The sequence below is a fragment of the Pholis gunnellus genome (genome assembly GCF_910591455.1).
Source record: "Pholis gunnellus genome assembly, chromosome: 9".
Taxonomy (NCBI): Eukaryota; Metazoa; Chordata; class Actinopteri; order Perciformes; family Pholidae; genus Pholis; species Pholis gunnellus.
Genome location: NC_136535.1, coordinates 12455944 through 12481552, shown reverse-complemented (window position 1 = coordinate 12481552; position 25609 = coordinate 12455944). Strand labels below are relative to the sequence as shown.

General features: G+C 44.4%; 2 protein-coding genes across 4 annotated transcripts; one reads left to right on the top strand and one right to left on the bottom strand.

The window, feature by feature from the left end:
* Positions 1-585: 585 nt before the first annotated feature.
* c18h3orf33 (c18h3orf33 homolog (H. sapiens)) lies at positions 586-3731 on the bottom strand. Of its 2 annotated transcripts, none has more exons than XM_079165814.1 (5): positions 3586-3731; positions 3135-3194; positions 2661-2820; positions 1646-1806; positions 586-1494 (listed from the first exon to the last, which is right to left on the bottom strand). In XM_079165814.1, exons 1-5 carry the CDS (start codon positions 3721-3723, stop codon positions 1231-1233), a joined length of 783 nt encoding a protein of 260 aa, XP_079021940.1. In that variant the 5' UTR covers positions 3724-3731; the 3' UTR covers positions 586-1230. The 2 variants fall into 2 exon arrangements, with proteins under 2 accessions (XP_079021940.1, XP_079021941.1); XM_079165815.1 differs by having other exon boundaries at positions 586-1491.
* Positions 3732-4619: 888 nt separating this feature from the next.
* On the top strand, positions 4620-25062 carry LOC306700957 (mediator of RNA polymerase II transcription subunit 13-like). Of its 2 annotated transcripts, none has more exons than XM_079166120.1 (30): positions 4620-5438; positions 6221-6455; positions 7570-7738; positions 10757-10902; positions 10985-11182; positions 11582-11776; positions 11896-12052; positions 12151-12258; positions 12360-13079; positions 13190-13406; positions 14475-14502; positions 14618-14739; positions 14862-14907; positions 15038-15234; positions 15331-15530; positions 16227-17116; positions 17238-17405; positions 17515-17738; positions 17858-18053; positions 18155-18542; positions 19460-19676; positions 20921-21112; positions 21203-21426; positions 21518-21660; positions 21752-21910; positions 22796-22978; positions 23114-23259; positions 23534-23698; positions 23904-24004; positions 24116-25062. In XM_079166120.1, the coding sequence occupies exons 1-30, from the start codon at positions 5373-5375 to the stop codon at positions 24246-24248; spliced, it is 6333 nt and encodes a 2110-aa protein (XP_079022246.1). In that variant the 5' UTR covers positions 4620-5372; the 3' UTR covers positions 24249-25062. The 2 variants fall into 2 exon arrangements, with proteins under 2 accessions (XP_079022246.1, XP_079022245.1); XM_079166119.1 differs by having other exon boundaries at positions 14862-14949.
* Positions 25063-25609: the final 547 nt, after the last annotated feature.

The following is a 25609-nucleotide window of genomic DNA, read 5'->3' as shown; positions in this document are numbered from 1 at the left end:
AGCAACAGCCATCAGCCTGAAATGCACCTTACAATTTAAACCAGCCCACCAATCACGAGCCTCTTTGACCAGTAACAGTCGCTAGTAACATTTGCACAACAAAAGAGAGCTGATTCATCAACCCCCCCCCCCCCCCTTTCCTTCACTCCCTTTCCCTTCCACTGTGACTCCTCCTCTGCTGTCTTTGTGCCCGGACCCAAAATCCCCTTCTACCCCTGCGACCCTCCTCCCCTTTGCACTAATCTCCTTCAGCCCATTGGATTGACTGGCCGGTGCTCCCACTCACTGCATCTAGACCCCCTCACCCTGCACCCCACGGGACACACATTACAGTCTGGCTTCATTTGCAGGCCCTCCTCCTCCTCCTCCTCCTCCTCCTCCTCCTCCTCCTCCGCCGTGCTTGGCTGAAGCATGGATAGCAACCACAGCACAAGGTGCAATTTTGGCAGTGGACTTGTATTGCAAACATTAAAGACAAGCACATGAGCACAATCCTAGAAATACATGACATTTGCTTTGGGGCTTATTCTTCCAAAGGGTTCTTCATTCATTGCTATAATGACACCACGTGAAATCAAGGCAGTTTACAGGCTGGGTCTCGTTTCTGTTCCATTTAAGGAGTCAAATGTCTTGATCACGTTACGGCTAAAAGGGCCCTCTTTGTAGGTACCTCAAGATCCCCACACATACACACAACATGCAAGGCTCCCGTGGGGTTTGAGGGCGGCCATATAGAGTTTAGCCTTTGCTTTGTATTTCACATTTGGTGTTTCTATAGTAACAGTGAGAGGCACCCCCCCCCCCCCCTCTCTGCATTTTGAACACCGTTAACATACCCCGCCTTCGTTTAGTGATTAGTAGGGAGTCCCACACACACAGACACTGCTACAGAGGAGGCTGTGCTAAGCTGTGGTCTAATGGGGTAAGTGAAAGCCAAAGGATTAGTAGGGTTTGAAATGTGTTTTTAATCATTTCAAACTTCTGTGAAACATAGTAGAAATAAAAACACAAAACTAGAGGTTTTTTTGTAAGAGCAGGAGAATCCAGCTGTTTTCATTGACTTGATAGGCACAGCTATCATACGTGACAGATTAGTGATGGATGGCACTTTTTACAGCCTGTGATAAGATTGTTAAGCTCCTTTTGTGTCACGATATCACAGGTATACAGAATAAATGAGGCAGATCATGTGCTGTCACAGCTTAACTAAACAACTCTGTCTTGGAACCATCAGTCTCGGGTCTTCTTAAAGATCCTCCTCATCAGTCTGAATAAAGCGTTGTCTCTGACAAACTTGGAGGCTCTCTCCCATAGGCTGTCCTGCTTCCACAGTCCCCGCCCCTTCCTCTCAGCTTTGACCTCTGCCCTGTGCAGCCGTTTGAGGAGACGCCAGTAGAGGCGAGAGTCAGGCAGGACCCCGACCACGGGCGCAGGGTGAGCCAGACCGAGCCTGAGGACCTCTTCGTTGATACAGTAGCTCCACATCGACCCCTGCTGGAGAGACAAATAAATTACTTTATAGAACATAAACTCCTAACAGTCTCACATCAGGTATACGTCTACTATACAAGTATACAAGTACTTTTTCAGCCACTGGCTGTGAGACTGACTCCACCGACCCCCTCCCTTTGTCTCAATTACTCACTCTGCTTTGAGACACCAAACAGTGTAGCATGTCGTCTTCTCGGCTGATAAGTTTTAGCCAGACTGTTTGGGCAGGAGCCAAGTTCTTCTGCAGCCATACCCTGCCCTCTGGAGTCAACTCCACTCCTGCAAGATGCACCAGTATTGGTGACCTGCACCCACCTAAAGAGGACATGAAAGAGCCATTTACCATGCGTGTTACAGTAAAGCATAGGATATAGCTGATCTGTAGTTATGTACACTGTAATACTTATTTTAGACCCAATAAAAAAAATTATACCTTGACATTTTTGTGAATTTAGCAAAAGAAAATCAACTCTTCTAATGTTAAATGTGGTCTAAACAAAGCAGCTGTACAATAACTTTTCCTAATTATAATAGTCTATTATTGAAAAATGTTCAATACTGGTTAGTAGTGACTCATTTTGGTTTAATCATAACTGTGATTGGCCGAGACTTAATATGAAAAAAGGCACACGCAGACCAACCACATCTATGAAAGACAAGTAAGTAAATCCTCTTTGTGTATAGCCACAGTCCCAAACGATGGGTCTAAGCAGCTTTAAAACGTGGGAGGTCAAGTAGGACAAAGGTAATATTTGCAATAACTCGACAGGAGCCAATCTGTTCATGTGAGTCCTTCACACTGAAGATGCTGATGGAGCACTCTCTATAAAGCATCAGCTGCTTGACGTTATTGGTCAGCGAATACCATCATTTGATAACACAGATAACAAGCTTACCTGTCACTCTCACTCATGAAAAGATGATGAAATTAAACAGTCTGACATTTACGAAGTAAAGATGTCACAATGACATTTTTTTGCCCCTTCAGCAACTTATCATGCTGTTGAACTAATGAGGCAAGCTGTGTGCTGATTGGACCGTTTTAATTGTTCACACTCTTGATAGGTTATTCATGTGTAAGGCAGGATGCGAGCTGTAATGTGTGTGTGTGTGTGTGTGTGTGTGTGTGTGTGTTCGCCTTCATGATTGCACTCAAAGGATACTCTTACCTTTGTGTTTAGAAAGAAGCGGAGAGACGACTGGCAGATAAATTGGGACATGTTCCACTTCAAGTCCTCTCTCTGTGATTGAATGAACTTTCCCACGAAGGCTGACGTTCCTCTCAATAAAACGAGCAGGGATCTCAGACGCAGCTTGAAATTTGGTGACCTGCAGAGGTGGAATGAGACAGCTGAGTGGCCACGTTAAATGACTCATTTGTCTGAAAATGTAATTTCATTAACATACTACAAGTCTAACATTATTAGACGCAATGAGATTTGGAATTAAGTGAGAGAACAGAAGCCGATGGGCTGCAAGAATCTATAGTTTCCACTTAACTGAGGAGTATTAGTGTCAAATTTGAACCTGAAACAAAGGTTATTACTGTGCAACAGCGAATGCTCATTAAATCCAAAATGCAACCATGAGCGGAGTCTGTAATTTGAGGGTCCCTTTGCCAGTGTGGTCCTTATTCCTCTTACCAGTTTGATACTCCTTGCAATTACAATGACACCAGCAACTGCCAGTCCTGTGCTAATGTTCTGTGTGAGAGACAAAAGAGCAATGAAGGGTTTAGAGTAGACAGGATAACAGTGGAACCATCAATCCAGTTGAACATGTCTAGGATAATGACAACGAAAAAAGATCATCAAAACCCATCAAAAAAGATCATCTCAAAACCCACTGGGAACAACTGGTGAAGCCTGACAGGATCTGGTCAGTGTGGTGACACCATTTCGTACAGAGGAGGGACTGGGAAGGTCCTGAATGTTTTTTTATATATTTATATACACCGTCCAGATTTGTGTCACGTTTCCACCCACTGACAGATTAAACGTAGATGCACGTGGCTCACGCGCATCATGGCAATGAAGTGACTACATTGCAGGCTCATGTTCAGTCAAATTCAGGTCACACAAAAGAGACTCCTACCCGCACAAGTGTTAAATTATCATCTGCAAACTGAGATATTACAGACACGACGTTACGAGACGACAGATTTCCTCGATCTCTTTGTTGTCTGACAGTCAGTCCCTCGTCAGTTTCTGTTTCTCCGGAAGACTCCGGCATGTTGTTGACATTTTCGATGCATCCGACGCTCCGCCCACATGGGAGTGACGTACAAGAGGTATTGCTTGAGTAAAGTCTCCGCCCTGTGGTTTGGTTTGGATATGACAGGATGGCGTTAACGTGCGCCTGAATGCATATGATATAAAAACAGAAATTGCAATAATTTTCACTTGGCACTGTAAATATCAAAGTTACTCTGCCAAAAGCAAATATAAATATGAATATAGATATAAATATAAATATAAATATAAATATAAATACAAATATAAATACAAATATATATATAAATATAAATGTATATATAAGTAAGTAGTCCATGCCTATAAATGTGTGTATATAAATATATATTTGTATATATAAATATAAATGTATATGAATATAAATATATATATATAAGTAAGTAGTTCATGCCCATTGCAACTGAGATTCAAATGATCGACCTATTAGCCTACCGGTGGAATCAGGTCCCCATCTTTGTCTGCACAACTTGACCTAGATAACTTCATACCTGATGTACCCCGTTTCAATGCACAAAGCAAAAGGCTCAGACAGAAAATGTTATGTTCTTCTTATTGTTATGCATATTTATAATAATTCATATTTTGTGCAAAATCGCACATTTGTCCCCATTAATGAAAAAAAAAAAGTCAGTTCTTTGTAGCAGTCACATGCAGCAGATGCTGCAAAGTGAGACATGTTTAGTAACAGACATCGCTGAGGAGTGACCACTGACTGTATGACAGATGCACCGGAGCTCTCATCTTGTAAACTGTGAAGTCATGGAGCTACTTGAAGACGGATGACGCCCCCATTACCACAAATTGGCCAATAGGAGTTGAGAGGCAGAGTTGTCCTCCTGGCCGCCATTAAAGAATTCAATCCATGAACTGAAATAATGGAAATCTGCAGGACCCATGGATCTGGCAGAGAAAAGTAGCCGATGAGTAGTCTCGCTAAATTGGCATTTCGTCTGTTTTGGAAGTAGTTTTACTATGACGGAGCACTGTGATGGTTTTAGCGAAAAGGAGGGCGGTGTAGCTAATTGTTTTATTTAGCTAGCAAGCTAGCGCTGGAGCTCTGGTATGTTAGCTTTTGTGCTAGCAGGCTAGCAGAGATCAGGGGGAGGGGAGAGTTCCTTTGCTTTGAAATTGTTTCAGATCAGCTAGCTAGCATTAGCATTAGCACACCAGGGACTAAGCTTTTGGGGTGAAGTTTTTTTTTAGTTTTCGAGCTCTTATTTTTATTGCGCATCTAACTTTTCTGGTGTTTGATTCAACGTTAGTCTTTTCGGGTGATGTTAACGTTGACTATTTGGCGTTAAGGTAACGTAGCTGCAAGCTTGCGGCTAACCAGATCAGACAATACATTTCAAATAGGATTGATGAGTCGAATAGCTAAAAGCTTACAGTTGACGCTATCTGGCTGCCTGTCTAACGTTAGCCTAGCGCTGCCGGGCTAGCGGTGGCTAGCGCCGGTTACAAGTTGTCTGGTTGACTAGCGGTAGCTAGCTGTAGCTAGCAAGTTGGTCAGCGCTTTAACGGGATAATTACGACAGAACACCGCTCCGCCAGAGACTTAACTACATCAGCTATTGCCCCCGATGGTGATTGAGACAATGGACTTTAACGTTACAACCACGCAGTGAAAGGATGAGTTCGTGCTTTGTACCTAACGGGGCCAGTTTGGAGGACTGCCACTCCAATCTCTTCTGCCTGGTAAGACACACACTGCTCTCTGCGCTAGCTAGCGTTAGCTATGATACTGAGAGGCCAGAAAGCCATTTTGGCTAATCAGGCAACAAGCTTTGTAACGTCAGTTGCAGACTGGCGTGAAGGCATCGGGCCTGCAACTTGCAAATCGTGATCTAACTAACTTTGATAATATAGACAGCACGTACTGCAAATTATCTATATTAAAGAGTTGCCCATGAAAATGGCACGATAGTGTGTTTACACTGCTTTGGTTACAGAAATACCCAACAAGCATTCATGATAGTAACATGATGGTAACAGGTCAAGCCAACAGGCGAATTATTGAGAACCTGTCAAAAACATCATGTTCTTCTATAATTGAAGTGACACTGTAATATTAAATGATACACATAATGGAAGGTAAGTCAAATAGTTACTGTTTTAAATTAGAAAAACGAATCTCATTTTAGTGAGTGGTGTGTCACCAATAGTAATTCATAACTGCTGACTACATTTCTACATGACAGTTATGTTTGGGCATGATTGTGGTGTCACATGTACAAAGTATTGCAAAACTTTCCAAGATGCCAGCAAGTCTGTTTTTAGCTTTTTTCATTCAAAGTGATTTTCTGTATGACAGCAGTCTTCAGCTTCCCGTGTGTGTGTGTGTGTGTGTGTGTGTGTGTGTGTGTGTGTGTGGGAAACACACACTCTCACTGAGTTATGCAGTCAACAACAGATGATTGGCTTAATGCTGTGCAGCTATGCTGTGTTCATTCTCACATTGTTTTGCTCTTTCTCTTTAGGCCGATTTGACTGGAATAAAATGGCGGCGTTTTGTGTGGCAAGGACCCACCTCTTCGCCGATCCTTTTCCCTGTGACCGAGGAGGACCCTATCTTGTGTAGTTTCAGCCGATGCCTGACGGCAGATGTGCTGAGTGTGTGGAGAAGGCACCAAACCCCGGGTCGCAGAGAGCTCTGGCTCTTCTGGTGGGGGGACGACCCCAGTTTTGCCGAACTAATCCATAATGAGCTCTCTAGTAAGTGCATGCAACATCTCCATGTTCATCAGAATCGGTTACACTAAAAATATATTCCATTCCCCTGTGTAAATGGCAACACTATTTTGACATCTACCCTAAATGATCTTCATATTCACATATAATCTTAGCAGTTATTCCAGGTCTTTGGAATTGGTGCTTCAATGTTAAAAACAAAGACTCAAGTGTGTAGAAGTTATTAAAAGCTGCAGGCAAAATTGGTCCATTTGTGAAGAACTGCTGTTCATCTCTAAACATGTTTAGTGTTTGAAGACACTGCCAACCATTCTAACCTGCAGCAACTATTTAGAATGCAGTTTTAATGATGCATAGTCTGATGACGCATTCTAACTGATTTGTTTCTATCGGGTCTTTTAAAGTTTAAACTCTTGTGGAAGCCATTGGCTCTCAGCCACGGAGGTGCGAGTTTGTGTGGTAGCATAATAGCAAGGTGTTGTGCATCAGAGTCACCGAGCACAGTCTTGATTTTGGATGAAGGTCTAGCTTTGATAGTCTTCATATTTGTGAAGCAATTCCCCGTAGGGGCTGCCACACTGACCAGGTAGTCTGTCTCCTGTCTTCAGGAGTGTCAAGTGTAACTTGAATACAGCACAGATTGGCCATTACAGAGACAGGAAGAGCAGCAACGCAGATTCACACATCTCAGATGAAAAGCAATAACATTAGGAGGGTTTATTTTGTAGTTTGGACTTTGCATTTCATCATCATGATGTGTTTTTTAATGAAACATCATTGAATAGAGCTGCATTCAAAAAATCCATGGGTAGGCTTCATCCGTGGAACAGATTTAAATCTAACGTTTCACTTTATATAAGCAAAATGGTTAACTCTTTGTCTCATAAGCCATTCATCTTAACATCTATGGGACTGACTTATTTTATTTTGGATGATGTTATTGTATAACTAATCAGATAAATGTTCAAATGGGTCACTTCAGTTACTACGGTGGTCAGTTGTTTACCATTTAAACTATGTCCCCTACAGGTCAGAACCATTCAGCACACCACAGTTTACAGTTGACATGAGGCAGTTCCTCAGGAAAGCGAGAGGTCTGTTTGTTATTATCTGGTCTAATGTATCTGCCTTGTTTCAGGTGAGGAGGATGGCGAGTGGGAGAGTGGCCTGTCCTACGAGTGTCGAACGCTCCTGTTCAAAGCCATCCACAACTTGTTGGAGCGGTGTCTCATGAACCGCGGCTTTGTTCGCATCGGCAAGTGGTTCGTTAAGCCATACCAGAAGGAGGAGAAGACCATTAATAAAAGGTATGCGCCGCTTCCGAACAGCCAACAACAACAAAGTTTTATGACCTACCATAATTTTAAAAAAATCGCAGCCAAGACTCAACTAATTGTCAAGACAAGTTATAGCTGGGCTGCTTTCTGTTTGGATCTGTGGGAATAACCTGTTGTATTGGTATTCAACGTGGTTTATGCTTTACTCCGCTGTCTGCTGCTCTGGCTTTTCTCTATTTTAACAGAAATACTGTTCTCACTCACTGATGGACTTTAATCCGAACCGATTCTACTTTTGGCATTGTTAAGCTATTTTGAATGAGTCTCAACGTTTCCTGCAGATGTTTCACAATAATAGCCGTCCAGTAAAAAGGAGGAGATTATGCTGCCTCGATGGCCTGAAAGGTTTTCATATAAACATGCTGCTGCTGACATTATCTTAAGGTGTCAAAAAAAGTTGTTCAGAAAATAGGTCGACTGAACTAGTGACACAGTTGTATCGATGCCGATGGTCCTTTCCACCGACATAGCGGTCAAGCTGACATGTACCTCACAGTAGTTTGTTTATAACAGAAAAGAAGCTACACAGTTACTGCAGGTTGATGTGGCAGAAGAGCAGGATGTCTACTTGTGCTGAAGGGCTGATTATTCGTCAGTATTTGGTCTGTAGGTTCTGGTCAAGAAGCTTTGCAGCAGTACAGTTGTCTTTATAAAGAGGTGGATTTACTATCGAGCGTGACATATTTGTTGGGTGTTTGAAGCATGCATGCAGTATTTTATGCTTGTTCAAGACATGTTTAAGACCGATGACTGTGAGTGTTTACTGCAGTGTGTAACGCATCACTGGGCTGAGGTCTTCGTTGTTCTGAAAGTTGTGCTTTAAACTTCCCATAACAATTCCTGTTAAAATTCCCATTTCCCCAGAGATGGTGCTTGCAACTGTATCGTTTGGACTATGTTGTTATAAGCTGATGGCTGTTTAAGGGAACGAGACAGAATTTCTTTCAAAAAGTAGCTTAAACAAATGCACACAAAGCTTTCCTTAAGCAGTGTAACCATGACACTAGACTGCTGCTCTGTTTGAACTCACACAGTTTTATCAGTCAGTTGTAACTCGTATTCATTTAAAAAAGCGTTTATAACAAGATCCATGTTGCTTTATGTCACCAGAATCCTGCAATTTTTAAAGTTAAATCTTATGTAATATTGTGATAGAGTATGACAGGATCATTACAATTTCATAATTACATCTTCAGAGTGACACATTTTCAAGCAGAAGTCGTCCAGCCTGTTGTATTACTTTCTCTTTCATTTCAGACTTGTCTAAGGTAAAAGCAGAACACTTCCAGAGTCATGTACACACCTTCACTTTTAGGGTAGAACTGGTCTGTGTAGTAGAAATACAAGCTTGAGGTGAACCAGCAGCAGCACATAAATAACGAGAGTGTTTCTGCACAGCTGTATTTCCTTACGTCCTGTACACTTGGGTGGTGACATCGCGTTAGCGTTCCCTTGCTCTTGAATGAGGGGGCTGGTGTATCCTGGAGTTCCCTGACAAGCTCATTTGAGCCGGTGCTTTTTGGCTCTGTTGATACAAGCTGACTTGTGTTTGATGCACAGCCCCTTTTGGCTCAGTTCCCTCTGGCAGCTTTGTCAATGAGAGTTTCAGCAGCTATATAAAAGAGTTGTTGGTATAGAACAGGAGGTGATTTCGTGCTCGCTGGTGTTTAGCTTATATTTCTACATAAAGATGTCTACAAGTGTGGTGTTGAGGCTGCGGCGCAGGACAGCGAACATAAAAGTCTGTCAGTCTCGCTGTCGCCTGCTCTCTCTGGCTGGTGAGCGGGGCAGTCTTTGGAAAATGCTGAGTGTGCACTGTGGTTTTACAGCAACCATGTCAACAAGTACTATTTTAGTGCATTTAGCCGCCTGGCCCTCCAGAAGTAAGAAAATAACTATGAATATTATTATAACATTTCAGGACTATAAAAATCTCCCGTGTTTATTTTTGACTCACATTTTAGCCTGTGAGTTGCAAGAAGGTTTGATAACGGTTCAGAGTGTGTTCAATCAGAGTGTGTCGTGTGCAGCCCTCATGTTCTCTCACCTGAAAGTATGATTTGGGCCAAAGCCAGATATGAGAGGAATTGTACTTCTCACATCATCTCAACTCTTTTCAGTCCCCCCCCCCCCCCCCCCTTTGTGTCATTCCTTCACAATAAGTGATTGAGACTTCAAGGGGTGTAACGATACACAGAAGTCCCGATTCAGTTCATACCCCGTGATAGGAGTCACCGTTCAGTTACAGCGGGTAAAGAAACCAAACAAAATGCATAAGGATATGATTCTTTTCGCCTATTTGGAACAGACAGTAGTGCAAGTGTCACAGACGGACAAAATCCTCTTGCTCGAGGCTGAGATCCTATTTTTCCCACTGGTAACTTTAGCAAACTATAAATGTTATTTTCATTATAAAAGAAAAAAATTCTTCTGTATTACACTGAACAAACCATTTCCCCAAAAGGCAACAGGTGACCGTAGGTTATAAACTGAAACGCATCATGCTATAAAATACTAAAACAACACCGACGCATCGCCCTCGACTAGTACACAACTCTTCTCCCGTTGCTGCTTTAGCTGACCGGGAACCTTTCCGGTGGGTCTTCCAGCTCCACAGTTTCATTCACGCTAAACATAGCGGGACTGTCTCACACGCCAATCTGCTTCTTGGGGCTAACCTCAGCATAAGTTGCCAGCGGCGTACGGCGAAAGGTTTCTGGGCAGACCTCGCGCTTGGGGAATTTTGGTTCAACTCGACTTTGGCTCCACATTGCGTGCATCAATCTGTATACCATGTAATCTGTGTGCGGCTGCATGCACCGGACCGTGACGTCCGGACCATGACAGCATAATAAGAATGATTTACATTAGCTATTTGGTGCTGACTGCAAAGTGAAGTGTTTTTTTAAATGTATGAATTGGTTATGCTTCTGGACAAATCTCTCTAAACGTTACCATGTCTCTTTTTATCTTTGACCCGCCCTGCAGCGAGCACCTGTCTTGTGCGTTCACCTTCTTCGTACACGGTGACAGCAATGTGTGCACGAGTGTGGAGATCGCTCAACATCAGCCTCTTCAGCGGCTGAACGAGGAACATATCGGCCTCGCCCAGCAGAACTCCAGCCCCTTGCAAGGTAGGACGACACCAGCCGTGCACAATGTTAAAACACGTTTTATTATCCTGTGTAATTATTGTGATTCCTCTCTGCCCTCTAGTCATCCTCAGCCCGTATGGCTTGAATGGGACCCTCACCGGTCAGGCTTTTAAGATGTCAGACCACCCAACTCAGAAGCTCATAGAAGAGTGGAGGCAGTTCTATCCCATCAGCCCCAATCCCAAGCAGGCCCAGGAAGACAAAATGGAGGAAACGGACTGGGAGGACGACTCCCTGGCAGCTGTGGAGGTCCTTGTCGGTAAGATATCATAATGCTGGTACTGGTACTGACAGGGTAGAGAGTCGGAAAGGTTTAAGAAACTGACTTTATTGTTTGTAATGTCATGGGATTCATTGACAAAGAATTTAGTAAGTAAGTATTACATTAACCTTTTTATAAGAATGGGTGATCTGGAGATCAACACATAGCTGCAACTGAGCCCAAAATGGTCTCACTGTTGCCTACTCCAGGTATCTATGCCTGTTTGATTCTCCTACCATATCCTGTTTAAATGATCAGAACCTTGATTGAACGGATTACCAAACCATCAAATTAACTGGCTACGGAAATGGTTGGTTACATTACTGAAAAAATGGGACAAATCATGTCTGCATGCAGAAGTTTTTGAAATATGTATTTGTGTTTGTTTGGTTGCAGCGGGAGTAAGGATGGTTTACCCTTCCTGTCTGGTACTTCTCCCTCTGTCGGACCTCCCTGCTGTGGTCCCTCAGGGCTCCGTCAACACCTCAGGAAGCCTGTGTGGTGCTCAGCAGGGCCCGGCTGCTCACAGAGATCCTGCCATGTCCTCCGTCACTCTGACTCCTCCAACGTCACCAGAGGAGGCGCAGACTGGTAAGACTCGAAGCTGCATATTGACCAGAGTTAAACTAACGCATTTCTCAGCCTTTATTTCCGAGAGATTCTGCATACTAAGGTTTTTTTTTTTGTTGTTGTCTTCTCTTCCCGCATAGATTATCAGCCTTCCCAGAGGTGGCTCAAGTTGTCGTCTGCGACGGATGGCTGCAGCTCTAACAACACTCTTCATGGGGGTAAAATCCCTCGGAGGCTGGCCACCCAGATGGTTGAGTCTGTGTGGCAGGAGTATAACATTAACCGTACAGGCAACAAGTATGTTTAGTGACATCTCATCCTCAAAATGATCATTGCCAGTCAAAGTAGTCCCTCCACGCTGACTGATTATTTGTCAATTTGCCCCTTTTTAATAGGAGGAAGTTTACTACCTTGACCAATGGGACCTCTGAGGAGGAGTCGGACAACACTGGACTTTGGGATTTTGTGGAGTGTACGCACAGGCCACATTGCAACTGCTCAAGGTACGTTGAATGGAATGCAATCACAAGTGACTCTAGATTTACTGTATGTTTACAATTATAAGAAAGAATCTTGAACGCATTATTTGTTCTTTTCCACACAGACATAAGAGTCAGAAACAGCGGTCCAGCAGCACCTCAGGACACCCGCCTTCATCGGGCCAGCCTGCCCAGCCGGCCCCTAAGCACAAGCTGGGCGAGAAGCTGGAAAAGGGGGAGAAGCAGCAGAAGAGGCCGCAGACGCCTTTTCACCACCGCAACTCTGTGAGCGAGGAGCAGTCCCTGGAGCCACAGACCCAGAGGCTTTGTTTAAGATCACAGGAGGAGGGCTCGTATCCCAGCCTGCACCACGTGGACACGGTGCCCTCCAAAGCCCCGACGCTGCACACACACGGCACCTCCGCAGACCTCGTTGGATCCCCGCCTCCCCCTCCGCTCAGCCCACATCCCTGCGATCACGTAGAAGGTGACATGACTCCGAGTGAGATGAAGAACTCATCCACGCCCATTCACCAACAGTTCTACCCGCCGTCAGTGGAGCCCTGTCTGCTACCACAGAAGGGCACATCTGAGGAACCTCAGCTGGAGAACATGCCTATGCCTCCTCTGCCCTTCCCCCCAGCCTACAGTGAAACCTTAGAACCCACCGTCTTTGTGGGTTCCGCCATCAACCCCAATGAAGACTCCACCCACAACCCGTGGAAGTATTTCAACTTGCCCAGGAAGAAGGCATTCAACTTCCTGACTCCCCAGCTACCTGTGGATAAAATACGAGATGACTCGGGGAGAAGCGGAGGAATAGAAACTGTAGTGTCGGTCACTGAGTAAGTGTTACATTTATCACCTTTAGCTGCATTAGAACAAATGTAGCTGTTAGTTTAAACAGAATACCTGTATCTGTCTGAGCATCTCTGCACAATTTCTTTCCACTCAGGTTGATGTCGGGCACCACGCAGACCCTGAAGGTGTCCCAGGAGCTGGTCAGGACCTACGCCCAGCGGAGAAACAGCCATCTTGCCTCAGCCAGAGGAGACGGAGAACACAGTGAGGAGCCAGACCCTTACGCCTTTGAAGAGGGAGACGATGAGTTCAGCTTCTCCGACAAAAAGGACAAGTCTGGAGCTGAGAGAGAGGGCAATAAGAAACACAAGGTGGGTTCCTGACTAGGGTTGAGATCCTAGTATTAGGGGTGTAACAATACACGTATTCGTAGTGAACCGTTCGGTACGAGGCTCACGGTTCGGTACGCATTATGAACCGAACAATACGTTTGAATAATACTGAGACGCTTAAATTGTGAGAAATATAATGTTCTCTCGGTGGCAACCCACCCAACGTAACCGACAACGTGCTGCCTGACACGCCCACCACGGAAGAACAACATTCTACACGCTATGCTAAACTAGCTTAGCAGGAAAACCAACAACAGCACACGCGCTACAAACTCTCCCCACGGCGATTGCTATATTTATAGCCGTGGATACGAGACCCTACTCTGTAGTGGAACACCAGGCTGCACGAACATGCTCAATGCTATTGAGCCCCGTGACACTACTCATTCACGAGCCCATTTCGCCAGACCATAATTCCTGCTTTGTAAAAGAAAACAAAAGCCCAAACAGAGAATCAAATGTCCGAAGCACCCGCTGTGGCAGACGGCCGGACGTCACGGACTACACAGAGCTACCTGACTGTAACGACACATTGCCTCACTACTGAATGGAGATGAAGACACATGTTCTTCAGACACGCCCCCTTGAGAGTCTCACCAGTGAGGATTTGGCATTTCTGCTTCTTCTTTTTTTTTGCTGTATTGAAAACGTACCGAACCGTGGCACCACTGTATCGTATTGAATTGAACCGAGAGTTTTGTGAACTGTTACACCCCTACCTAGTATGGCACAGGAGTTCATGCTAAGATCTGCTCCTATCTTCTAGTAAAGTACCGACCGGAACCTGAGATGTTCAGCATCCGGCTTGTATGAAAAATGTGTTGAAACCACAATATTTGCATTGACCAAAATATGTCAGGTACCAAAAGTCAGCATCGAATGCCTGTCACATTCTGGTCTTGTTTACTTACTCCTGCCTCGGATATTTACTGAATTTCTAGTTTGGCCAGTTTCAGACTGTTTTTCTTCAGCTACAGCTCTTGTACGCCTGGTATCAGTGTTACCACAATAATCTTGATTGTTTTCTCTTTTTTTTTGTTGATCCAGTTGGATGAAGATACTGGAACAGCAGACGGTGAGAATGCCTTCCCTTTGTTCGTTTGGCCCGGAGGATTGACATTTAATCATAATTAATGTTTGCAGTTTGGTCTCTTATTCAAGGTCTCCTCTTCAATTGTTTTGCATTGCAGATGGTCAGGGCGCAGCAGGCAGTAAACCTTCAGCCTCCACCAGCCTCATCCACGAGAACGACTTGGCTGTGTCCTACAGTGACCTGGATAAAATTTTCAATTCGGATGAAGATGAGCTAGTGGTAAGAGCATTGTTTGTTGAAATTCTTACATCTTACTCTTCAGTGTTGTGAAATACTTGTAAAGCCTGTTGAAACATTGATGTGGATGATTTATTCGCTATATATTTTTGCTGTCTGCACAGCCTGGATCCAAAAGAGCTGGGGCTGGAACCGACGACAAGTTTGGCTGTAAGGACAATAAAGCCTCGACAGATCCCCTATCTTGCATAAGTATGGGGACCGGGCATCATTTAATCACTGCTCATTGGAGCCATTTATCATATGGTTCAAGAGAAGTCATAATGTCTTTAATCTCTAGGCTCAGCAGACCTGCACCAGATGTTTCCCACTCCGCCTTCCCTGGAGCAACAGGGTTACTCACCCATGAACTCCGGGAGCAAGGATAGCCTGGAAGCAGGGACGGGCCTCACGCTTTTGGATGGCAGCCAGCTCAACAACCACTACAAGATGGAGGTGGAGGAGGGATTCTGTAGCCCAAAGCCATCCGAAATAAAGGTATGACATGTCTCACACCTGCCACGTATGAGGTTTAAAATGGTGCTACATCAGTGTATCTCACCATTTAAACCTTTTTTGTTTTTGTACTTTTAGGACTTCTCCTTTGTATACAAGCCGGAGACGTGCCAGTTGTTGATCGGCTGTTCCATGTACGCACCCCTGAAGATGCTACCCAGCCAGTGTCTGTTGCCTATCAAACTGCCAGAAGACTGTGTGTACACGCCCAGCTGGACCCTGGGAAAAATGGAACTAATACCCCCAGTGTCGAATGTCAATCTCCTCACCAAAGACAGGTTAGTGCCATTTAGGGATGAGCCCACTGACCAAATGAGTTTGTCACCTTGTTAATGGACGCAGTCTATTACAGATGTTTATTATGTTCGTTAACATGTTTATTGTTTAAAAGCAACATATCACTTACTGTATATATTCCTATAACAGCAACTAGGTTTGAAGCTTGTAGACTCATCCTATAATGGTATAAAAAATGCAAAAGTGTTAACATGGCATCTACAGCGATACATTAAAAATACCGGATGGTTTTGAGTTGCCAGGAAGACAAGAAAAAGTACTTTCATAAGTATTTCTAATGATGTAATTTTAACAAACTGAAAAAAAACTGCAGTTTATTGCTGACCTTTTTAAAATAGTGATTTAAGATATTTTTCCGAATTAAATGATAAGTTTGGAGGATAAAACTTTACTAAAAGTATTTTAGTGGCGTAAATGGTTAAGATGTTTAATATAAATGCAATTGATTTTAATTAAGTAATTTGTTTGAATTTTTTTAAACTAATTATTACACTATATAGAAGAATACCTGTAGAAAGTATTGTGCTCACTTGATGGTTTGTTATAGTGACTGAAATTTACGTTAACGAGCCATTGCACATAATACTGACGAATATCTTCAAATGCAAAAAATCTATTCTGGAAATAGCATTTATGTTTATTTTACATGTGAATCCCTGTTTCTGTCTCCGTAACAGTAACGTCCCCAGTGTGGAGCCGGACTACAGCCAGACCTACACCCCTCAGACCCACACGCCCTTCATGTCCAGCAGTGCCCCTCCAAGCAACAGCGGCACAGGCATCCTGCCCTCCCCAGCCACGCCAAGGTTCTCCGTGCCCACGCCTCGCACACCACGCACTCCACGGACTCCCCGCGGCCCGTCAAGCGTCCAGGGTTCACTCAAGTATGACAACTCTGACCTTTACTCCCCTGCCTCTACTGCCTCCACTTGCCGACCGCTCAGCTCCGTCGAGCCGGCCACAGTACCTTCTATCCCCGAGGCTCACAGTCTCTACGTCACCCTTATTCTCTCCGAGTCGGTGATGAACCTCTTCAAGGACTGCAACTTTGACAGTTGCTGCGTATGCGTCTGCAACATGAACATCAGGGGAGCAGATGTGGGCGTGTACCTCAAGGACAATGGCGAGGCCCAGTACCCCTGCACTTGTGGCTTCAGCGCCGTCACCAATCGACGTTTTGGCCAAACGGCCGGCCTGTTTCTGGAGGACGAGCTGGACGTCGTGGTACGAGGCTCGGACGCTAGTCGGGACACTGAGCGGTGTTTCGAAGAGCTGCGATCTTCCACAACGCACAAGGCCGGAAGCCTGATGGAGAAACCTCCGGATGAGCTGATTCTGCTGCTGCAGGACCAGTGCACCAACCCTTTTGCTCCGATGGCAGGCGTGGAGTACCCTAAGCAAGGCTCAGTCCCCAGCTCATTTCTGAGGGTGGAAGAGAGAGACTGTTATAATGACTGCTACATGGCCCTGGAGCACGGCAGGCAATTCATGGACAATATGTCAGGAGGCAAAGTAGATGAAACACTAGTGAAAAGCACCTGTCTTCATCAGTGGCCAAAATGCAAAGGTATGTATTTTTGTATCACCATTTCTTTGTACTGCAAGCTTATTTTCTGCTTTTTCTTTCATTACTAACTTCAAACCTGGTAAGTTGAGACATTTTTCTCTTTGTTTTTCCTTTTTTGTAGCGGCAGACATGAGCAAGCTATTCTCTCAGGACGTCCTGCGGGTGTTGTTGTCCCTCCAGCCTGTGCTGCAGGACACCATTCAGAAGAAAAGGAGTGTGCGCTCGTGGGGCGTTCAGGGACCGCTCACTTGGCAACAGTTCCACAAGATGGCTGGAAGGGGATCATATGGTACGTGGAAAGTGTATCCAATCAGTCTTATCGCTAACAAAGTGGGAGATCTATTTTGGAATATAGTGTTTTTTGAAAGAAAGCTGAACATTGTGTCTTTTCCCTACAGGTACAGACGAGTCTCCTGAGCCTCTTCCCATCCCCACTTTTCTGGTCGGTTATGAGTATGATTTTGTGGTGCTGTCTCCGTTTGGGTTGCCCTATTGGGAGAAGCTTCTTCTGGATCCTTTTGGTTCCCAGAGAGATGTTGGATATGTTGTCGTCTGCCCAGAAAATGAGGCTCTGCTCCGCGGAGCAAAGACCTTCTTCAAAGATCTGAGTGCAATGTATGAGGTACGCACCTGGCAGGAAACAAAATCTTCTTGTACTGACATGCCCACAAACGCAGTTCGTGCTCTCATGAAGTGACTCACACAAGGTTTCATTCGCATTATCTCCCTTTTTGTCCTCAGGCGTGCCAGCTTGGGCAACACAGGCCCATCTGCAAGACTCACCCAGAGGGCGTATTGCAGGTCGGCTCCACAGAAGGCAGGAGCATGACGGAGCAGCCCCTTAGTGACTGGTTCCTCAAGATGGCTGCCAAAGACGGAAACAATGAAGCCTTTAATAAGCTCAAACTATTTGCTCAAGTGTGCCGCTATGACCTAGGTAACATCTTGACTCATAAATCTTGAAATCCCAAGTTTTGAAAAGTCACAAAGGTTGTAGAAATGGTCACTCATTTTCTTTTTACCGTGTCATTTTGTCAGCTCCGTACCTGTCCGAGCAGTCTTTGGATAGCTCCCTATTGTCCCAGCGCAGCCCCGTTGTGGCCTCTTCCTCCTCCCAGACCTCCAGCTCTTCCAGCACCTCCTCAGGACCCCAGAGCACCAACACTACCAGCTCCAGCACCAGCTCTGCCCAGCCTGCCCAGCCTGCCCAGATCAACAGCACCCCTCCCTCTTCCACCTCAGGCTCCCAGACTGTCGGGGGAATGGCGTCAGCCAAGCCGAGCTCTTACACGCCGTTTGGGACGGCAGGCTTGCAGAGCAGCACGTCTCAGAATGGACCCCAGTCAAACCCACAGGGTGCCGGGGGGCTGGCAGAAAATGGACCCTCTGCCAACCAGCCTCAAGGGCCCACGGAGGCGCCAGAGAGGTAGGTTACCACTACGGGAGTCAATGAATCATCCAGACGGAGAGATTACATTTTGTTGTTGCTGATGGGTTTTTTTTTACCACCCCTTGCAAATATTTTTTGTTTTGTTTCATACTTAATACCACTATTGACAAAGCCCTTACTCTTTACACTATGAGAAGAACTTAAGTCATTACATCTCAGTAAATGAACACTCGTTCTGTTATAGTTTAGTCAAAATACTTTCACAGCTTGTGTTATTTTAAGCTGTGACTGTCCCTGTAGTCTACAGCTGTTTGACAGAGAGATAAATGTCATGCATGAATGTCATCTGGTGTCACATATGTAAATACAGGACAGGACTTATCGCAGCCGGTCTTCGTGTCTTGCTCTCAGAGATTCAGCCGAGTTGTGGTGACGCTGTTAGACAGCGAGTGAGAGAGGATGCAAATTATGATCTTTTTCAAAACTACGAAAAATGTTCAACATATGGATTTATGACACGTATCCCTAGTTGTTCACATTTATCAGGGTGCACTTATTTCTTTGGCCCATAAACAACTCTTTATTTATTTTAAGTTAACTGTTTATCAATATGTTTTATATATTATTCTAAACTTTGTCCTGTTTAACAATCTTGTTTCATTTGGCTTGTTTTTAGTAACATCTTTTCGGTAATTTTCCAAAATGACTTCCCAAATAAAACTGCTCCAATATTTCTTAGCTGGCAATGTCTCCCTTCCAACAGTTGGGGAACTTTGTGTTTTCTGCACAGTACTTTTGTACTGAATACTGCATCTTGTTAAGGAATACTACTAAGTATTTAAAATGATATATTCACTTAGTACTCTGTATTGCCATGTTGTTGGGAAAATATTTCCTGTGGTTGTTTCTTTCGGACTGATTTCTAAATCTTCATGTGCCTTCTTTATCTCCAGCACAATGGAGAGAGACAAAGTGGGGAAGCCAACGGACGGAGAATCCCACGCTGTGTCTTACCCGCCTGCCATCGTGGTGTACATCGTCGACCCCTTCAGCTACGAGGACGCCGACAGAGAGGTCCACTCCAGCGCCTACACACTGGGCCTACTGCGCTGCTACATGGAGATGCTCCAGTTCCTGCCGGCTCGCATCAGAAACGCTGTCTCAGTACAGGTACAGGCCAACAATACAGTCTCAGTGTGTGTGTGTTAGGTTTGGGAAGTCTTATGCTAGTATTACTGGACAGACACGTTGAGGTCACACGGTTTGACTCTCTCACAGGAATCTGCTGATGCGCTGTGGTTGAGGGCGTCCGTAGTTTTAACTCATTTGCTCCCTTTTGCCAGTTGAGTCACAATAGAGCAGGTTATACCAGCAGACACAAGGGGAGGCGAGGAGGAGTAGGGGACTCATTAGGAGACACTCATTAAGGTGCTAACTGCAACACCTGTGACAAAGTGAAACAAGATAGCTTCAACATGCCAGAGGGGATCTGAAACACGAGAGGTGTGAATGTGCTAATAGTTTCAGTATTATTCTTCAGTACAGCAATGGTGGAATAGAGCTGGTTTAATACTTATGTCACCATATGCTCACAGAGGCCCACTGAGATATAGTTTTGCCTCTTTTTGTGGGGAGGGTGCTGAGGCTCTTTAGGGGAAGATGGCAGATCAACAGTTTATGCTACATAAAAGTGGTTTACATCTGAAAATTGGGAATCTGAAGATCAGCTCAGCATTGTGTCAAGTTGTTCTAGTCATGATTCAAAAGTAAACTGTGAAAGTGTACAAAGGCTGAACATTATTATGGATGTACGTAGTGGCCATCCCCATGCTTTATTATGTCTCATAAGTTGTTGCAGCAATTTTGGGGTTGATACTGTTGATTTGGTGCAAAATAAATGTTTGATTTTATTTCACCAAAACTGGCAGAAGATCCATACAATGCTTATAATAACCTATTAATAACAGCATAAATACAACTGACTTGGTCTTAAGCAATCTGAAAGATACTATACTTATTCTGTATCCCTCGTGCTTTTTCACTAATTGTTAATTAGCCAGTATGAAGGTTCACATTTTGAGATTCACAACACAAGTGCTGAGCTGCTGTTAGTTACGCCTCCTGTGTAAAGGGCAATTTACTCATTAATGAAAATGTAACCGCTTAGTTGAAGCTGAATATTCTTGGTGAACCGAGGCAAACACTTCACAATCCTTAACATGAAGTTATGTTTACCAAACATTAACTTAAAAGTTGGCAAAGAGCTGCCAGTGATGTTTACAAACGGACAGACACACGAAGAAGCTGGCTGAAAATGGTACATATTCAAAAGTCGGTCGCGCTACAACCGTTAAGGACAACCTGTGTTTTCACAACCCTGTTTTAAAGTGCTTCTGTTATTTCTTTCTCGTCAGATTGTTCCCTGCCAGTATCTGCTGCAGCCAGTGCGCAGTGGGGAGCGCCATCTCTACGGCCAGCACCTCAAGTCGCTGGCCTTCTCTGTGTTCACGCAGTGTCGCCGGCCTCTGCCCAACTCCACCAACTTCAAGGCGCTGACAGGGTTTGGTCCCGGTCTTGCCATCGATATGGCCCTCAGGAACCCAGAGGTAACTACCACTCTGGCATTGCAAATACGGTGTCCTCTGTTGTTTCTTTCATTGATTTAAAACTAACTAACACGTTTTCCTTCTGTGCAGAGACCCGAGTGTTTGCGTCTGTATACGCCACCCTTCATATTGGCTCCTGTGAAAGACAAGCAGACTGAGCTCGGGGAGACGTTTGGCGAGGCCTCCCAGAAGTACAACGTCCTGTTTGTTGGCTACTGTCTGTCACATGACCAGCGCTGGTTGCTGGCCTCCTGCACTGACCAACATGGAGAACTGCTGGAGACCTGCATCATTAGTATTGATGTACCCAATAGGTATGTCCCACAGGTTATCGCGAGTCTAGTTATTGATAAAACTGTGTCTGTATATGTGTGTGTTTAACTAAATATGTTGTGTCTGACACAGGGCCCGCAGGAAAAAGGGCTCAGCCAGGCGGGTGGGTTTGCAGAAGCTGTGGGAGTGGTGCCTTGGCCTGGTACAGGTGACATCGCTGCCATGGAGGGTGGTGATTGGCCGGCTTGGTAGAATGGGCCACGGCGAGCTGAGAGGTACGAACACATCGGCAGTGTTTGTCGAACATGTCGTTTCTTTACATACATGTAAACGTACTAATGAGCTCTTCTCTCGTCCCCGTTCCAGACTGGAGTATTCTGCTGAGCAGGAGGAACTTGCAGTCTCTCAGTAAGCGTCTGAAGGAGACGTGTAGGTTGTGTGGCATCTCTGCAGCGGACACTCCCAGCATCCTTAGCGCCTGTCTGGTTGCCATGGAGCCCCAGGGTTCCTTTGTCATCATGCCAGGTAAGAGAGAAAATAGTAACATGTTTATTAAGACTTTGTAACAGAGAAACCAGTTAAGTTTGTACGTTCTCATTTCCCGATTTTGTGCCTCCTCGACTCCTGGCCTCGCGTCTTCGTCCTGCCCATGAAGGATGCGAGGAGGAGACACGAGGAGAGAGGAGTCGAGGCAGCAGGCATTTAATAAAATGAGCCGCCATTGAAATCGACATAAATTAAATATGACGGGTGTCACAGCTACATCAGCAGTCCATTGTTTTCTTATAAATATGTATTTTATGACATCTGTCAGATCAGTGTTTGTGACAACTTATATATTTGCTATTAATTCAATTCACAATGTTGCATAATTTGACAAAAATAAGCGGATGTCACTCAATTTCTTATTACACACAGGCTATATATATATTTATATATTATAGGCTTTATATATTGTACTGTGGGAAGCTTAAATGTTTATAAAAGTTCTATATAACATATATGTTCTATACACACAAACACAGTTCTGTCTATTTAAATGACAACATGAAATACAGTTAATTAGTGCTGAATAATTGGAGGTCCACAGCTCTTTGCACTTGTAAACATAATTACAGGGTTATTAGCAGTTGAACAGTATAATAACATAAGTGTCCGGTGAATGTCATTAAGAAATGCGGGTAGAAAAGAGCCTTACGAGGAGCTACATAAACTGTAACCTAAACCACAGCTGTGGTTTGCGGTCATTACGGCAGTGTGTCACGCCTCTTATTTGTTTACATGTGCCGAAAACACTTCCGCAAAGGATACACCGGTGTTTCCTCGCTCATAGCGCTTCCAGCAAGAGACCGGGAAAAGAGAGAGACCCAATGTTCGGCAAAATCTGATGGTCCGTCTTTGTCTCTGCAGATTCTGTCTCGACCGGTTCAGTGTTTGGTCGCAGCACCACTCTCAACATGCAGACGTCGCAGCTGAGCACTCCTCAGGACACATCCTGCACGCACATTCTGGTGTTCCCCACCTCAGCCATGGTGCAGGTCAACACTAACACTTCAGAGCCCATTGACATCAACTTCAATCCTATAAATCCTGGTACGATCTGCAGCTGACAAGTACTCAAAGGAATGCATCACTTTTAATGTCTGCTGAATCATGAGTGTTGCATACTGCTGAAGGTGAGCCACAAACAAACCCTGAGCTCTCTGCATGTTTTTTTTGTTCCTGCAGATGGATCTGATGGAATGGGCATCTTTGACCTGTTTGACAACGACATGGTGGATCCAGACCTCATAAACATCTTGCCCAACTCCCCCACAACCTCGCCTGTTCACTCGCCTGGCTCCCACTTCCACCAGGGGGGGGATGGAGGCAAGGTCGGTCACCTTTTTTTATTACTCAATGATGGAACAAAAACCAATATTTAATCTCTATTACAGATCATAAAGTTCATTTGCCTGCATGGTTGCTATGATGAGGAACCGAGAGACAGTTTCAGGGTTTATACAGTCGACCCTAAAACGGTTGTTTTAGTATTTTTTTATTTTACGTTTTATTTACAATTTGAGACGTCGTATTGACCTTACAGTGACTCACACAGTTTCCGGAATCATAGTGTAGTTCATTCATTTTATCCATGTTGTCTTTCAGGGACAGAGTGCCGATCGTATGGAGTCCCATGAGGAGGCTCTGAACATCCTGCAGCAGCCGATGGCTCTGGGCTACTTTGTCTCAACAGCCAAGGCTGGACCACTGCCTGACTGGTTCTGGTCAGCCTGCCCTCAAGCCCAGAACCAGTGCCCACTCTTCCTCAAGGTACGTTAGTCACATTCATGTAGGGCTACAACTAATGCTTATTTTTTTAATCATACATTCATTCATTTTTCACAAGCAGCAACCAGAGAATTGTTGGTATTTTTGCTTGACTGGTGACTATTAAATGCTGTTTACCTCGGGTCTGTATCCCTGAAAAGCACACATGAATCTAAAGACTTCATTTGATCTTTCTTTTTCCCCCCAGGCCTCTCTGCACCTGCACGTGTCTTCTGTCCAATCAGACGAGCTCTTGCACAGTAAACACTCCCACCCCCTGGACTCCAACCACACCTCTGATGTGCTCAGGTAAAGTGCTCAGATCAGAAGAGTCCGTTTACTCTACGGTATGTTTAAAAAGAGAGGAATGATGCAAGATATGTGTGATCTAAATTGCCGTCTCTGTGTTCTACATTACAGATTTGTTCTAGAGCAATACAACGCCCTCTCCTGGCTGACATGCGACCCTGCAACCCAGGACCGACGCTCCTGTCTGCCTGTTCACTTCGTGGTGCTCACCCAGATGTACAACTTCATCCAGAACATGCTCTGAACTCTAACGGGATCAAACTGCTGAGATATGATTGGATGACTCGCTCAGTCGAATCTTGGATTGCCTGCTTTGAAGGATCCCCAATTCCATCAGGGCAAATGTGGAGGAAGCATTACAGTGCGAACTCCGCATTTACAAACTCCTCCTCGGTGTATCTCACACAACTCTGACTGACTGACTACAAGTTTCCAATCAATCTATCAATCAGATGCCAAGAATCCATTTTAGCATTTTGGAAGATCAAGGGACATTTCATAAAAGGAGAATAAATTGTCTTTTTATTGACTGTAGATTGCAATCTATGAAATTTTATCTTAATGAAATGCCTGCATATATTATTTATTGTAAGTTTTTAAATGTGGAATTTTTAATGCTTAATATCTTTTATATATTACAAATCCTAGAGGGTGTGTACATCTCACTGTAAAGGAATCGGTTTAAAAAGTGTAATTGTCTCAATTACAACACGGAAAAACCTGTTCAAGTGAATTTGCTGTAGATTGCTTTTAGAATATTATTTTTTCAAAGGGTACAGACCTTTTTATTGCCATGCTGTAAAAATGAAGTAAAAGCTGGCCTGGGCATTTGTGTCCCACCCAATGAGTGGATGAGACTTACCTCTCTCTCTGCTTTGGCTCCAGAGTCTCTCGCACAGTAACTCAATGAGCTCTGAAGAGGAATTAAAAGGTACATTGTCAGATTATATATTTTATATAACAGATTTAGGTAATTGTGTGTGTATATGTGTACATATAATTGTGTGCCGCTACTGATGGTGCAGCTTCTGTTTTAGGAATAAAGTGCGTCTACATTATGCTCTTTGTTCTTGTTGATTCGTTTTTTACATGTTTGAACAGCTTTGGGTACTATTCATCACCAAAAGAAGAATACTCAACAACGGTAAGAACGAGATATCCTCAGTCCTTAAAAAACGTATAAATATATCTGAGAACTTCATGTAAGACTATCCATCCATTCAGCTGGATGGGCTGAACCGCTTATCCTCTTCGGGGTCGTGGAAGGCTGGAGCCGACCACAGCGGACGTTGGTTGAACGTATCACAGGGCTGATGCATAGAGACAAACCATTTATGCTCACAGTCACACCTCAGGGCAATTTAGAGTAATTAGTTAACCTACGATGCGTGTCTTTGGACTGTAGCAGGAAGCCGGAGCGCTGACACGGTGAGAACATGCACACTGCACAGAGAAGGACCGTCTGGCCCGGGAACCGAAAGCCGGCCCCTCTTGCTGTGAGGTGACGGCGCTAGCACACCACCATGCATCCATGGAAGACTATGTTAAAGAAAATATTAAAAGTCACAGCATGGTATTTCTCAGAAAGTCATAAAAATGTCTTAT